This window comes from Lycorma delicatula, chromosome 4 (genome assembly GCF_047948215.1).
Source record: "Lycorma delicatula isolate Av1 chromosome 4, ASM4794821v1, whole genome shotgun sequence".
NCBI lineage: Eukaryota > Metazoa > Arthropoda > Insecta > Hemiptera > Fulgoridae > Lycorma > Lycorma delicatula.
This window is the reverse complement of record NC_134458.1, coordinates 172,726,370-172,743,005: the sequence shown is the minus strand read 5'-3', so window position 1 is coordinate 172,743,005 and position 16,636 is coordinate 172,726,370. Positions and strand designations below refer to the sequence as shown.

General features: G+C 31.3%; 1 protein-coding gene across 2 annotated transcripts in view; it reads left to right on the top strand.

Annotated features, from left to right (window-relative positions):
- The window catches only part of Taf2 (TATA-box binding protein associated factor 2), an 80,248-nt gene that overhangs the window by 16,938 nt on the left and 46,674 nt on the right, over nucleotides 1-16,636 (top strand). For both annotated transcript variants that reach the window (XR_012756213.1, XM_075364717.1), the window contains exons 6-9: nucleotides 1,248-1,469; nucleotides 5,716-5,929; nucleotides 8,385-8,636; nucleotides 15,949-16,157. Coding sequence is in view for 1 of the 2 variants with exons in the window: in XM_075364717.1 (XP_075220832.1) it covers nucleotides 1,248-1,469; nucleotides 5,716-5,929; nucleotides 8,385-8,636; nucleotides 15,949-16,157 (897 nt within the window). In the remaining variant the exon portion in view is untranslated. The remainder of the gene's footprint in view (nucleotides 1-1,247; nucleotides 1,470-5,715; nucleotides 5,930-8,384; nucleotides 8,637-15,948; nucleotides 16,158-16,636) is intronic.

Here is a 16,636-nt window from a genome sequence, read left to right as displayed (position 1 = left end):
TTACTTCTCTTACAAAGTTTCATATAAAAGCCTCATACCATTGGTGAAGAGCTTATTTTGCTAGCTGCAATTGAGATTGCAGAAACTATATTTGGAGATCATTTTTTCAAACAATTGCAGTCCATATCAAATGATTCTATTGCCTGTCGAATTGGTGATATAGCTGAAGATGTACAACATCAGCTTTTCAGGAAGTTGTGTGACAAATTTTTATCAATTCAGCTTGATGAGGCAACAGATAGCAATAAAGATGCTCATTTCATTGCCTATGTTCGATTTTGTGATTGTATGTTAACAGCAGAAAAACTATTTTTCTTCAAACCAATAGAACTCAGAGCAGTACCAATAGAACAGTACTCGGATTATTTGCTCTCTTAAATGATTTTATAAACGAGGAAAACATAGAATGATAGAGTTGCATGAGAATATGCACCGATGGTGCTTGTTCAATGTCTGGAAGATTTTGAAAGTATACAAGCACATGTGAAACAAAAATTTCCAGTGTGTCTGGACAGATTGCATGATCCACAGAGAAGCTCTGGCTTCCACAGAAATGAGTGCTGGTCTTACTATTGTCAGTAAATTAATACATTTTTTAATAATATATTCTTTTCGATATGCTCACATCTCCCTAGTGGGGCACGCCCTACAGTTTGAGAAACATTATTGTATATAAATCATCTGGCTTATCAAAAATCAGTCCTATTATGTGTAATGGTTTACAAATTTTTTATTATTATTCAATAATTATAGGCATCTGCTGCATCATGAAATGAGTAATTTAGAAAATTAGTTTGAAGCTGATAAACTATGAAAAATAGCCCTCTGTATTCACTTTTTGGGATTAGAAGGTTGCAGTTTTCCACCTTAATCATAGCATATGCATACTCTATTAAGCAAACTAAATAGAACTTACTGGTATTGAAATTCTTATTTTCTTTTACATTAAAAGAAGCACAAGATTCCCTTTACTTTAAATATATCTTGAAATTAGAATAATTATGAGTTATGTTAGAAAAACTAACTGAATAAATGATGATGTATTTTTATATTTTTTTTAATAATACTTGTATGATTACATTGAAAAAAATTGCAAAACTGTAATGTATGATTGACAATATAGAAGAATGACAAAACAAAGAAAATATTATATTTAATTTCAAATTTAAAAATATAACTTGTTAACACATATTGTAATTTTATACGATATTTCTAATTCATTTTAATTACTCTTTTCTCTTTTACAGGCCATTTGAAATATTTGTGGATCCATACATGCATGAAGTAACACATTTTTGTTTGCCTGGTTTAATGTCTTCTCTTAAGGTATCTGCTCGTTACATGCACGAAGCATTTGAATTCTATGAAGAAACATTGTCAAATAGATATCCATATTCATGTTATAAACAAGTATTTGTTGATGAAACTGATGTAGATATGTCTGCATATGCAACAATGAGCATTCTTAGGTATGTATATATATATACATATATATATATATATATACATACCTAAGAATAACCACTTATTATTATTATTATGCTTTTACGGCCTCCTCTATGAATCATGAGACCTTGCCGTTGGTGAGGGGGCTTGAGTGCTCAGGGATACAGAGTAGCTGGACCGAAGGTGCAACCATATCGGAGAGGTATCTGTTGAGAGCCAGACTAAGGAATGATTCCTGAAAGAGGGCAGCAGCTCTTTCAGTAGTTGTTAGGGGCGTGAGTCACAATGACTTAAACGGCCGTATCAACATCACTCAGTCCTCTGAGTACTGCGCAGCTGAAAGCAATGGAAAACTACAGCTGCTTTTTTTCCAAGAAAATGTGGCTCTCTGCATTTTCACATAGCAATAATGGAGGCGCCTTCCTTGGTAAAATATTCCGGAGGTAAAATAGTCCCCCGTTCGGATCTCCGGGTGGGGACTACTAAGGAAGGGGTCACCAGAAAATTAAAAAATAACATTCTACGAGTCGGAGCGTGGAATGTTAGAAGCTTAAAAAAAGTTGGTAGGCTAGAAAATTTAAAAAGGGAAATGGATAGGGTGAATGTGGATATAGTAGGAATTAGTGAGGTTCGGTGGGAAGAGGAAGGCGACTTTTGGTCAGGTGATTTTAGAGTAATTAACTCAGCGTCAAATAATGGGCAGGCAGGAGTAGGTTTCGTGATGAACAAGAAGATAGGGAGGAGAGTGGAGTATTTCAAAACGCATAGCGATAGAATCATTGTAATAAGGATAAAATCAAAACCTAAACCGACAACGATTGTTAACGTTTATATGCCTACAAGCGCCCATGATGATGATGAGGTAGAGTGTGTATACGAAGAGATTGATGAAGCAATTAAACACGTAAAAGGAGATGAAAATTTAATAATAGTTGGAGATTGGAATGCAAGCATTGGAAAAGGCAAGGAAGGAAATATAGTGGGTGAATACGGGCTGGGCAGAAGGAATGAAAGAGGGGACCGACTTATAGAGTTTTGCACGAAGTATAATTTAGTAATTGCCAACACCCAATTTAAAAATCATAATAGAAGAATATACACTTGGAAAAAGCCAGGCGATACTGCAAGGTATCAGATAGATTATATCATGGTTAAGCAAAGATTTAGAAATCAACTCGTTGACTGCAAAACTTACCCTGGAGCAGACATTGATAGCGACCATAATTTGGTGATAATGAAATGTAGATTGGGGTTTAAAAACCTGAAGAAAAGTTGTCAGATGAATCTGTGGAATTTAGAGAAGCTTGAGGAAGAGGAGGTAACTGATGAGTGTTTCCAGAGTTCTGCGAAAAGCTGGTCTTCTCCGCTTGCTTTGTAGTTTTTTATTTCATTTAAGGCTGTGAGAACTTCTTGAATTGTTGGCGGGTTGATATTTACTGGTGAAGTTTTAACTGGAGTTTCAGTGTCAATCTCAAAAAGCTCTGGGGGGTCGTCACAGTTGAGGAGTCTATTGAAGGTTTCTGCCAAAATTTCAGCATTTTCTTTATTGGTGTGGGCCATATTTCCTTTTTTTCCTCTCAGCATAAGGGTGGGTGGTTCATATCTTTGAAGAACCTGACCAAAAATTTTATAATAGTCTCGGAAATTAGTTTTCTTGGAACTTACTTCTATTTGCTGAATCAAGTTTTTTTGGGCTTGTCGTTTGGTTCCTCGTATAATTTTCTGAGTTATTTTCCTTTGTTTGGTGAATTCATGATTAGATTCTTCAGTTTTCTGGGTTTGGTGGTTGATCCAAGCCTGGTGTCGGTCTTTGACTGCTTTGTCACATTCTTCATTCCACCATTGGTGTTTTTTTCTTGGGTTTATAGGGGCTAGTTCTTCAGCTATTTCTTTCAGTTGGGATGTCAGTTCTTTTAAATTATTAGTTAATTTGATTTTTTTTGTTGTTTCTTCAAAGATGGCATTGTTTATTAATTTATGTGGATCATAAGCTCTTTTGTTTTTAGGTTGGGATTTTTTCTTTTTATGCGGGGTGAATTTTATTTTAACTTTAATTAAGTAATGGTCCGATCCAGTATCTGTTCCTCTCAAGACTTTTACATTATAAATCTCCTTGTGATAATTCCGGTCCATGCAAACATGATCCAGTTGCCATTCTCCTTTTTTCCAATCTGGGTGCTTCCAAGTCTTCAATTTGTTTGGTTTTCTCATAAAATAGGTGGATTTTGAGATCATATTATGGTTTCTGCAAAATTCGACAAGTCTTTGGCCGTTCTTGTTAGTTTTCTTTTGGGCAGGCCATTTTCCGATAATATCACGATATCTTCGTTCTTTACCAAGTTGGGCATTAAAGTCCCCTATTAAAAATCTTCGTGTGGGTCTTATTTATGTTGTTTGCAGTTTGGTCAAGAAGTTCCCAGAATTTGTCCATCTCTTCTCTATCTTTTTTAAGATTGTTTTTGTCATTGGTGGGAGCATGGACATTTATTATGGTGTAGAATTTATTGGCTGATTTTAGGGTTAAGGTTGAAATCCTGGGGGAGTAAGACTTAAATTCTACGACTGAGTCAATTATTTTAAGATTGATTGCAAATCCTGTTCCGAACTGTGGGCAATTCTTCATCACACGTTTCCCAGGGATTCTTTTGTAAATTCTGTAACCCTGAGATTCAAACGGCTCTCGATCGGTGTTTCTCATTTCTTGAAGTCCTGCGATTAGGATATTTTGTTTGTCCATTATGTCTGTTAGAGTTTTTAGTTTGCCGGGTTGAGTTAGAGAATTAATGTTGTGAGTGGCAATGTAGTTTATTTGCTTGTGTCTTATCCTCAATTTTGAAGTTGTGTTGTTTTTGGGTGTTTCCAAACGCTCCAATTCATTGTTATCTTTTAAGCAGCTGCCCACCGGATCCGAGTGCAGCCTTCTCTGGTATTTACCAGACGGTGGATTTTTTCTTAAAAGACCTTCCATATTTGACTTTCAAAGGCAAGTCAGCCTTGGGTGGGAATAAATTCCCGAGTTACAACTCTGGATGTGATCCAGAGAGGTGATTCCGATTTCTACTGGTTTCTAACTGGTTATCCAGACGAACCAACGTGGAGGCGCAAACCGATTTTTTTAATTGAGATTTTAAGTATGGAGAAAGTTTAAATCGGTTCCGGAATCATTTCGTCCATAACCACTTATATATATATTAAATAAAAAATTATAAATGGATCTACAGTAGGAATTAATGTCAGCAAGAATGTTGAGAAAAAAATAACTTTAATAAATTTGTAATAGTCAGTAAAGCAACTAGGAAAGATCTTCACTTTCTCTGTCTTGCTTGTCCCTTTTTCCCCCCTCAATAAATCCACATTTGAAGTTTTTGCTGAACTAAATTTGTAATAATTCTTCATTAAAAACAGTAAAGCATAGAAAATGAAAAAAAAAATATTACTCTTTCTTTGCACTAAGACTTTTAATTTATAGCCATAATTATTTTTAACATAAACATTTAATATAATTTTCAGCAGTGAGAACTCTTATTCTAAGGGAAACTTTTGTAGCTCGATTAAAAACATGGCTAACAAAAAAGCAAACCATAAAACTAGAAAATCATAAAAAATTTAACCCCTCCCTTCATGGCCTTTAGACATGCCACAACATAACAGTGAAATTGTTGTGCATTTGAGATTGCTTTAAATGCTTTTCTCTTATTTTCCTACATAATGAAAAATATTGCATATCATCTGTTAATTATGAATTTATAAGATTTTGCTGAGATCAGACTACAGTCATAATTATTTTGGAAGAAAATTACATTTATTGTTAATTATTATGATAAAAAAATTGAAGTTAAAAAAACACTCATTTAACTTGAAAAATCTACTTTGAACTCCCATCAAATGATAGCACAACTACTGTTCTGGTTGTGTTTAGTTCATAATCCCTCCCAGATTGGCTCATTATCTCCACCAGCATATCAAGAGAAGGAGTTTAAAAGATGACCTCTGGAAATAGTTAACAAACCAATTACCAGTTATGTTACCGTGTTATGGCTCACCAAGTTTGTGTGAAGAGGAAATGAAAATTGCAATACTATAGAAATTTTTAGGATATTTGTAATTAGCCATTTCTACTATACTTAATAGAAAAATAATACCCATACTCAAAAATAATACCTGTAATAGTACCCATCCTCAGGTACATATTAAAGTAGAAATTTTTTTTAACATTTTAATAGCTAACTCCTCACATTCTTATGTTTTTAATAAAAATTACTTTTGCAGCACTAATCTTCTTCATTCAAATGCAATTATTGAGCAGACATACATGACAAGAAAAATGATGGCACTAGCAATAGCAGAACAGTTTTTTGGTTGTTTCATTTCAATGCAGAATTGGTCTGATTTATGGTTACCAGAAGGAATTTCAATGTACTTATGTGGCTTATATGCCAAAAAATATTTTGGCAGTAACGCATACAGGGAATGGATACATTCTGTAAGTACTTCTTGTATGAATATATATGTTAAGTTATAATAGGGGGCAAAGCAGCTAATATGCTATATATCAACAATTCTACAAACATTTCTAATATCTGTGTTTACAAAATATAAAACTGTTCATCATTCAGTCTCAATTTTACAGTTTACATTAAAAGTAAATCTTATTTAACAAAGAAATTGTTATCCCAAATCGATGTTGATATAATTTTTAAAAATTTATTTTATAATATTAATTATACTATGAATATCCTGACAAAAATGTAGAAATCATCTACGAAGAATGTGCTGATGGAAACAAAGTAGTAGATGACATCAGGCAAAATGGCCAGCTAAAACGCCAGGAAATACTGGCAACTCATTAAACACAAAACTAAGGCTACCTAATGATTATTATTTTTTTTTTTCATCTTTTAACTAATTGTAATCTAATTCACTTACTGTCACACCTCTTTATATGTTATCACTAACAGAATTAATTGTAAACTTGTAAAAAACAATAAAGAAATATTAAAAAAATAAATAACCTATAAAAAATAAATTAATATAAAATCAGTAATGAATATGTATAAAAAATGACACCTTAGTGTAGCTCAGTTTGTAAATCTCAGCCGAATTAGCTGAGTCAAACCTGTAACCTCAACATTTGTGCAATCAGCTGATGTAGTCCAGTGGAATCCAAAATTTAGAATCATTTTTCAATTTTTATTAATTTTTTTATTATTAAAAAGTGTTATCAGTTTTTTACTGTATTTTTTTCAGGAAACAGGATATTTAATTTGTTTGAAGAACATTATAGTAGTCTACAAATTATGAGTGGTCAAAATAAAAAATCAATTTTTTTTCTAAGTATGCCTACAGTTATTCAATTAATATTTCTTTTTATCAGTTTTATTGCAACTATACATATTCTCATAATTCTGATAGCAAACCATCTCGTTCCACCTTAAAGTTAATTTCACAACTATAATTTAAAACATTCAAACTTAACTGTGTAGGCCGTAGCTGATATTCTATCCATAAGTTGTTCTTTTTTTTGCTTGTAACCTGGTAGCATGTAGTTGCGCAAATAAAAAAAGATGGAGTTCTAATATAGATAAATTTCTTTTGCCGTTAAATTACTGTAATCTGTGCAGGCAGTAACTCAGAATTACACTTTCATTCTGCTTTTCACGATTCAAAATCTGCTTTTTTTAATGAAGTTTGTGGATCACATATAGCAGTATCATAGCCTCCTGCAATTTTCTGGAAAACTGAACCTTCTTCATAATTAACATTTCCAGAAACGCTTTTTCCTTTAAGAAGTTTATTTTTTTTATTTCCTGTAGTATTTTGGTCCATTTTCCGCTTTACATCTATATTCATATTAAGAATTTTTTTTTAACTTTACAATGGTATAATTTTTCTTAGAGCTTCGGGCAAATTAATCTTCTATTTGTATCCATGTCTTTTCTTTGGCTTATACAGTTGCCGGGATCATGAATTTATTGAAAATGACTGCTTGATCTTTTAAGAGCCATCCACAACTAGTATCTGTAGGCAATTCTTCCTCACTTTAAGACATGTTTGATACTTCTATTCACAATATCAAACAACTAAATAAAATCCTTTGTCTCAAAAAAGTTATAGCTACAACTGTAACTAAATATGTTATAACATGTTTGTTATATTACTGCAATCACACATATTCTATTATGTAATATTATGAGAGTACTTATACATTTTGTATCACTTATCAGAGAATATTTATCCACCACAAAAATTTTCCAGTATTTACTTTTAAGTAAAGTTTGCTTTTATTCAATTACAATCAAGAAAATTATGCTCAAAAGTGTTCACTTATTCTGATAAGTATCTCTTCTGATTAGTAATCTACTTATTGATATTCAATAGATCCAATTAGCAATTTAGTAGTTTCAAAGCTGAATGCTATAAGAAATTTTTAAATTATTTGCCTATATATCAGTGTAATCCGTATACTGATATTATATTAGTGAAATATTTTACATTATATTCGTATAATATTTATATTAGTGTAATATTTGATGACAAATCTGATTTTGTGTTACTGATTTCATTTACTTCTCCGTCTGTACTTTAATAATGTAATGAAGTATTTTTTCCTGTGTATGTTGCAAACTGTTCAACCAGTGAAGAATAAGCACAGCCCAATGAGATGGAGGATGATATGTACGACATGTAAGTGAGGTTTATTCTTGTACAGACTCAGATAAGTGTGGTTAATTGTTGTCCCCAACCACCAAAGTAAACCAGTATTCACTGTCTAATATTCAAATTCATATAAAAGCAAACTATCTTTACTAGTTTGAATCTCAAAATTGTGGGACTTTGAAAATCAGCTGTTAACCAACTGATTTGCAACGAGTTAACCACTAGACCAGTCCAGTGGGCTAATGAAGTATATGATTGAATTTTTTCCCTCTTTTTATTAGGAGTTACAAGAAGTTGTAAAATATGAGGAAAAATTTGGTGGTATAGTAATGGATCCAAGCCAGCCACCAGCACCGATCCCTACTGTGGCATCAACTCCTATGCCACCACCGAAACCTCAAGATCCAGGATTTTATTTTCCTGTCCGTAATGTACATACAATGTCACCACATTATCTTGAAATAATGAAGAAAAAGGCTCATCTTGTTATCCGTATGTTGGAGCATAGAATTGGCCATGAACTTCTGCTTCAGGTGCAGTTTTATTATTATTATGAACTAGAACTAGATAATGGTTTTGAAAAGAAACTAGAATTAAAGAATGTACAAGAAGTTATCTCTAAAGTAAATACTGTTTAATTGTAAAAAAATTTATTCTGAAAACTTTATTAATTTTTTTTTGTTTCTCTTAAACTAAATACCTTATACTACTTCTCTACTAATTGCCATATGAATTAAGACATTTATCATAGCGATTCACCAGCTTCAATGTTACCCCCTCATTGTGCCACTGATTTACAGCATTTTTAAGTTCGTCACCTGTAGATTGCTTACCACTCAAACATTTTTCAGTTTCCCAAACAAATGGTAATCAGAAGGAACTAAGTCTGGACTATACGATGGGTGATCGTAAATTTCACATCCAAATGTTCTGAGTAAATGACGTGTCGGTCCCGCAACATATAGACATGCATTATCGTGCAGCAGGACAACGCTGTCTGTCAGCCATCCACGCCGCCAATTTTGAATGGCACACCAAAACTTATGTAAAGTTTCGCAGTAGGCTTTTGCATTTATAGTCATTCCACGTAGCATTAAATCAATCAGCAATATGCCAAACCAATCCCAAAAGACTGTGGCCATCAGTTTGCATCCAAATGGCTCAGCTTGACCTTTGTTGGTGATTGAGGATGACACCATTCACTTAACTGCCATTTTCTCTCTGGAATATAATTTTTTATCGCCGGTAGCAATTGAATTAAAGAACTTTGTCACTTTTTTCTGTGTAGCACATAAAAAATTCCAAAGAAGATCCCATTCGGATTTTTTTGTGACGTGTACATGTCTAGCCTAAATGGTCATGAACAATATGACCAATAACAGCTCTTGAAATATCAGTAAAAAGAAGGGCCAGGTCGGAAATTGTTGAACTGTGTTTCAACAACTACTCTGTGATTATCGAGGGCCTCCCCGAACGTTCATCATGCATATTAATTCTGTTATTTCTAAACCTTTTACACCATTTTCCGACATTTTATTCATTCATTACATTATCACCATACACAGCAACCAACTACCTATGGATTTCAGCCAGCTTAACGTTTTGAAGATTAAAAAACGTGTATGACTAGACGTATTTCACAGTCGGCGGCAACATCAATTTTCCTATTCATTTTATAACGTAATAACTCGCATGTAATCAAAGATACTACAATGCAACAACTTACAGACAACAATGCAGTGTGTACATTACTAGCGTGGCCATTTACACAGGTAGGCCAACCTTAAGGAGAGAAATTTCCCAGTAGTCTTTACTTTAGAGATATCCTTCATAGTTTAGAATTACTTTTATTTTTATAAAATTTTTATTTGATTCTGTATTTGTAGAATATGTGTTTGTGTCAAATATAATTACTAATCAGTAATTTAGGTAATTTTTACGAGTGCAAGATTAGTTTTCTAAGTTATGTCATTAAGTTTAAAAAGATAAATATCTCATTTTAAATTCATATTATATATCATTATTTATATATTGTAGAATAGAACTCTCTTATTTACTCCAATTAACATGTTAAATATAAATATTAAAAATTGACATACTTGATGGCTATTTTATAATACATATAAAATAGCCATCAAGTTTGGCTACATACACATATGAGAATACATACACATATATACACATACACACACATGAGGGTAAATCAAATATAAAAAGGATTTTTGTTCATGAGCATCTACGGTTGGTAGGACTGGGCCTGCACTTCTAGTATGCTTGGGTGAGGTCATTAGGAGTGGGGAGAGCCATCCATTCCACACTCCCAACCTATTCATCAGTAGCACTCACGATGTCATAGCAACAGATGCACACCTCCACTGCACAATGCATAATTATAAAATTTCTTGCTTGTGAAGGAGTTCGTGACAGAAATTTTCTGGAGATTGACTGCACAGTTCGGAGACCAATCATTGTCAAGGACTCGTGTGTTTGCCTGGCATACAGAGTTTAAGGAAGGATGAGAACGAGTGAAAAATTAGGAACACGATCCCCATCCTCTGACCATTACAGACGAAAACTTGTGCAGTTCGAGACATTCTTTAAAATGATTAACAGGTGAGATTATCCGAAATTGCAGAACAGGTCGGAATAATTTATGGTTGTCAGGTGATCATCAAAACAACCTACAGTTCCGTAAAGTATGTGCCAGATAAGTCCCTTGCTGTTTCACCACAGATCAGAAGTTGAGACATTTGGAAGTCTGTCAGAGGCTTACAGCAAGGTTTTGCGAAAGAATGTGGTGCATTCTTGAGTCTGATCATCACCTGTGACGAAACGTGGGTCCACCAATACACTCCCCAGTCGAAACAAGCCAGTTGAAAGGGGAGGCAGCCCCAGTGAAAGACAAGACTCAACTGTAAGCTGGCAAGGTTCTTTCAACCATTTTTTTTCAACCAGCGAGGCATTTTGCTCATTGATTTTTTGCATGAGCTATGCACAATCAGTTCTGCTTACTACTGCAAGCTGTTGAACAAGGTGAGGGCTGCATATCACTGCAAAAAACAAGACCTACCAATTTGAGAGGCCATCCTTCTTTACGACAATGCCAGGCCTCATACCGCAGCTCCTAATGGTCTCAAAACTAGAAGAAATGCACTGGACTCAACTTGATCATCCTCCATACAGCCTGGACCTATTGCCCTATGATTTTCATTTGTTTGGACCACTTAAAGAAGCTCTGTAGGGCAATGATTTGAAGATGACGAGGGCATGGAGGGGTTCGTGTGCAATTGGCTCCTGATGCAACCAGCTTCATTCTATGCTCCAATAAAAAACCCTCCTTCTCACTGGGAAAAATGTATTTCTAAAACAGGAAATTTTGTAGAAAAATAAATTATATTTGCCTTTTATTTTTCAGTAAATAATTTAAAAAAAAAAAAAAATTCCATTTATATTTGATTTACCCTCATATATATATTAAAGTTAACAAACTTGGTAGATATATAATATATATTTTTTTTATCATTCTATTTGAATACTATTAAATAAACCACCTAGAACAGAATATTGAGATAAGCCCCATATCTACCTTAATTTTTCATGAAGTACTTTCGTGGGTCCAATATCCTCAGTCATGATTGAAATAATTCCATAATTGCATAATAAAAACATAAAAATAAAAGTACCAAAATAATGATAATTATGTATTAATTTTCATGAGTGCCTGCTGTCTGTTGCAGTTAAGAACGTTTTCTTCAAACACTATCTGATGGTTTATCAAATTGAAATTTTGTTTTTTTTTATATAAGTAATGTATTCATAAGCATAGTTAAACATGAGTTTTACAGTATGTTGATGATGTTCTTATTATATTTAATGTAGTAATAAACAGTGAACATCTAATAATAATAAAAAAATTAAATTCATTTAATGAAAATTTAAAATTCACATTTGAAATAGATAATAATAAAAAGTTAAATTATTTAGATGTCAATATCGAAATAAAAATTTTGATGTTTCAATTTGGACAACCAAATTGAAACATCAGTATATAGAAAACCTGTATCTAAATAGCAATTCATAAAAACTCAAATCGCCCTTGGTCTCATAAAATTAGTACTTATGCAAATATGATTAACAGAGAAATAAAATTCACACATTATAAGAAAAGTTAAATAATGAAATAAATATCATAAAACATATAGCGCTTTAAAATTGATATAATACTACTTATATCAGTATTTATACACTATTATCATTGAAAACATTATTAAAACTAACATCAAAGAAATATTTAAACCAGCATATAAACTTAATAACCACATAAAATATTTAAAAAACAAAAATAATAATAATAAAACAAACAATCGTTTTAAAAACAATTTATAAAATTTTGTGTAATGATTGTGATGATATCTATGTAGCAAAAATAAATAGATCCTTTAAAATTAGATTTCTTAAGCATTATAGAAATTACAAAAATAATAATTAGGTTTATCTAATATGGCAGACCATTCAAAAAACAATAAACATTCTATTTCTGATCTTAACAGAAATTTAAAAATGTTAGAAATTAATAAAGATGACATAAAATTAAGTATATTAGAAAATATTACATATATAATTACAAATAAAATTTCAATTTGATAAACCATCAGTGTTTGAGAAATTTTGTTATAAAAACTGCAAAGATAGCAGCAGTCATTTAAATTAATACACAATTTTCATTATTTTAGTATTTTTATTATGCAATAACCGAATTATTTCCATCATGACTGAGGATGTGGGATCCTGCAAAAGTACTGTCATGAAAAATTAAGGTAAGATATATCTCATCTAAGTATTCTGTATTAGGTAATTTGTTTAGTAGAATTTAAATATAATTTAACAGTAAAGAGAAATAATATGAATCAAAAAAATTAAAAATCCAGAAATAAATTAATTTCTATGTATTAGCTATTTGCTGCTAAATATGTCCAATTTATAAAACATTAAAGAGTTAGATTTTAAGTTGACAAATGTTTGAAGGTGACATAAAATCACAAAAATATGCACATTTTATAATAAGTGTAACTTACAACCATTTATATTTGTTTGTATTTTTATGTTGTTGATTGATTTTAATCTCTATTGATGTTTTCATGTGAGTTCTACCTGATTTTGTGATAAATTATAAATAAAGTTCAAGACTTAATTTAAAATAAGGAGGTTTATGATTTTTTTTTATTTTTTGACACTACATTCTTGTAAACATACAAAAAAAGAATTAGATGTAATAATTAGTTATAACAACTTATTTCTTATAAAAGATGTTAGTTCCTCCTAAAACCTTGCTGAAACTACAGTAAAATCTCTTTATTTGCGGGGGTTAAAGACCAAAAAAATGTGAATATAGAACGGAACTAATACTCACTTAAGGAAAACTGATTCAGTTCTGTGTAAAATGAAAAAAAATCATGTGTACTTACTTAGGGTGATGTTATTGATGAAATACAGGCGGCAACATTAATTATTATAAGCACTGGTTCAGTACAGTACAAGGGTACACTACAAAAAAAAATATTTAACAAAAACCCAGTATATTTCGTAATTTATTCCTAAGCACTTACCGAACTGTTTGATTTAAAACTCCGAACAGTATGTACAATATGCACTGTATTAAAAAACATTGTTCAAATCGTACTCTGTATCGCCTTAAAAAGACAAGAAAACAGCACTACAGTACTACATACACTAAAAATAAAATTGTGAAGGAAATTTACAAAACTAACCTACAGTATTTTGGATTGTATTTACAAAATTTTAATTTTTCCTTGTCTCGCTGTTGTTTTTAAATCCGTGTGAAGTTCTGCGTATTCTTGCATGGCATCTTCAATTTTGCATTTAAAAATTAAAGCTTCTATTCAAAGATAGATACTATAAAAAACTGGATATGATCATAGGATAGTTTAATGCCTTCAGTAAGCGTTTTGACATTTAACTGTTTTCTAGGGATCATATCATCGACTTCTTCACATTCATGCTCTACCTGTGCCATTAAATCTTTTAATATTTGTATTTTTTAATGTCACTACATAATGTAATTTACATGAAATATGGAAAATTTTAACCGCAAATATAGAAAAAACATTGCAAAATATTACACCGTGAACTATGAAATCACGACAAGCACGAATAAGGAGATTTCACTGTATATGAAAATTGGTTGCCTGAAATGAAGCGATGTTAATGTTTTGTTACTTGTTGCCAAATTTTTTGATTGTTATTTTCCTATTCTTCTTTATTTTTCATGTTACTTTTGTATGTACATGATAAATAAACGAAAAGAGAGTATAATGGCAATTAATTTAATAAAACAGTGCTTTTGTTAAGTATAAATTATTAAAGTTTTATATATATATATATATATAAATTATTAAGTTATGTAAAAATCTGTATTGGAATATTTCCATGTACCTACTAGGCTTTTAAGATATGCACAAACTTACTTTGATAACCTTAACAACAAATAGAACAATTCTGAAATGGTAACTCATAAATTCGTTTTGTTTTATATCCATTGGTTGATTTTATATTATTGTATATTGATTTTCATCTGAAGTTTACAATATGTTTCTCTTCAATAAAAGTTTTATTTAATTTATTATAGGATATTTTTTATATAGTTTGACCCCTATTTTATTATTATTATTATTGTTATTAATATGGCTTTTCACTGCTGTGTCAAGAGGTATGTACCAGGCTTTTTGGTCAGCATTCTTCCATTGATGTATTGACTGTTGGCATATAGCTCCTCAGTATTTACAGTAGAATTATTCAATAGCAGTGGTGATGTTTTACATTTATCCTTTTTGTTCTTTCATTATTAGTTCTTTTGTAGAGCTGGAAATGCACAAAATAAAGTAAAACTTTTTAAGTCGTGGCTTTTTTGAACCTCTTAATAAGCTTAGAAAAATGAACCCACGCAAACAAAGGGGTCTCTCTCTCTCTCTCTCTCTCTCTCTCTCTCTCTCTCTCTCTCTCTCTCTCTCTCTCTCTCTCTCTCTCTCTCTCTCTCCTCCCTCCCTCCCTCCCTCCCTACCTCCCTTCTCTCTCTTTTTCTCTCATTTTAATTGAAATTGTAATGTTTTATCTATATAAATAGCTTCATTTAATCTCAACATTTTATCATGAGCCTCTATATCCTGGTGAAAGTAAAATAAAAGTATTGTTTTAAAAGTTTTAATGTATAATTTATAGCATTATGAATTATTTAAATAACATAAAACAGTTTCTGTTAATATAACCAGATGGAATCTGCATCCGGTGTTATTTTATTAGGCAAGTTTGTACCGTGTGGTGTCTTTCCTTATTTATATTTTCAAAATGCTACTTCCCAAGATTTTTCAGTTTTTTAATTGTCAGGTAGTAAGGAATGTAGATTACTTTTTTACCAGAGACTCTTTATTTCAGTTTAATAAGATAGAATGTTTTACTTTGAAACTTTACTATAACTAGGATTTTTTGTAAATGAATAGTGTTTGACTAGCAGAGTGATTAAATCCAATGTTTTGTATGCCGCATTAATTAAAAATTTGTTGTGATTAATGTTAATATTATGTAAGTAAATACAGTATATAAGTAATAAAAGAACTGTTGATCTTATTGTGCAATCTGGAAAATATTGTGTATTAACAATATCTGAAGCCTCAATCTAACAGTTTTAACTCAGAAATATTAGAACTTATCACTTTAATATCATAGACACATATATGTATTTAATTAATGTTTTAATAATTATGTTATTTAGGTAATATGGTCTTAATAGCATAATTTTTTTATAACGTTTCCAAATTTTGTAATATTTAGGTTCTGAATAAGCAGTTAAGTCTTGCTTCAAATGCTGCTACTCAGAAAGTATCATCCGGTTTGTGGTCACATATGCTTATCAGTACAAATGTATTCACAAGAGCTATTTTCACTGTGACTGGCAAAGATATGGCTGTATTCATCGACCAGTGGGTTCGCACTGGCGGACATGCTAAATTTTATCTTGGTTTTATTTTTAACAGAAAAAGGTGGGTAACAGTAATTTTGTAAATATATTTGTATATTTATTTACTTAGATTTTTTCATTTGGAAGGAATACATATGCATAAAAGCAGCCTGTATGTTATTTAGTGATTATATATACTACGTAGTAGATTGAAAAATAAGATGATTTTGAAAAGCTATTAAAAGAATTGTTGGTCTTATTGTGCAATCTGTAAAATATTGCTTATTATAGACACCTGAAGCCTCAATCATAAGTTTTAACCCAGAAATATTAGAATTTATCATATTATCATAATTTAATCTTTTTAATTTATTTAATCCCTAAACATATGACAGCCTCTTTTAAGAGGCTCCTTTTATGGTATTAAGTAATAAATATTTAACTATTTATGGTAATAAGTATTTTATTTTATTTATTAAAATAAGTATTGATGTGGAATAAAAATATTATTACTATCAGAAAAGGTAACTCTGACTGGAGTGTTAGTACTTCAGGCACTTA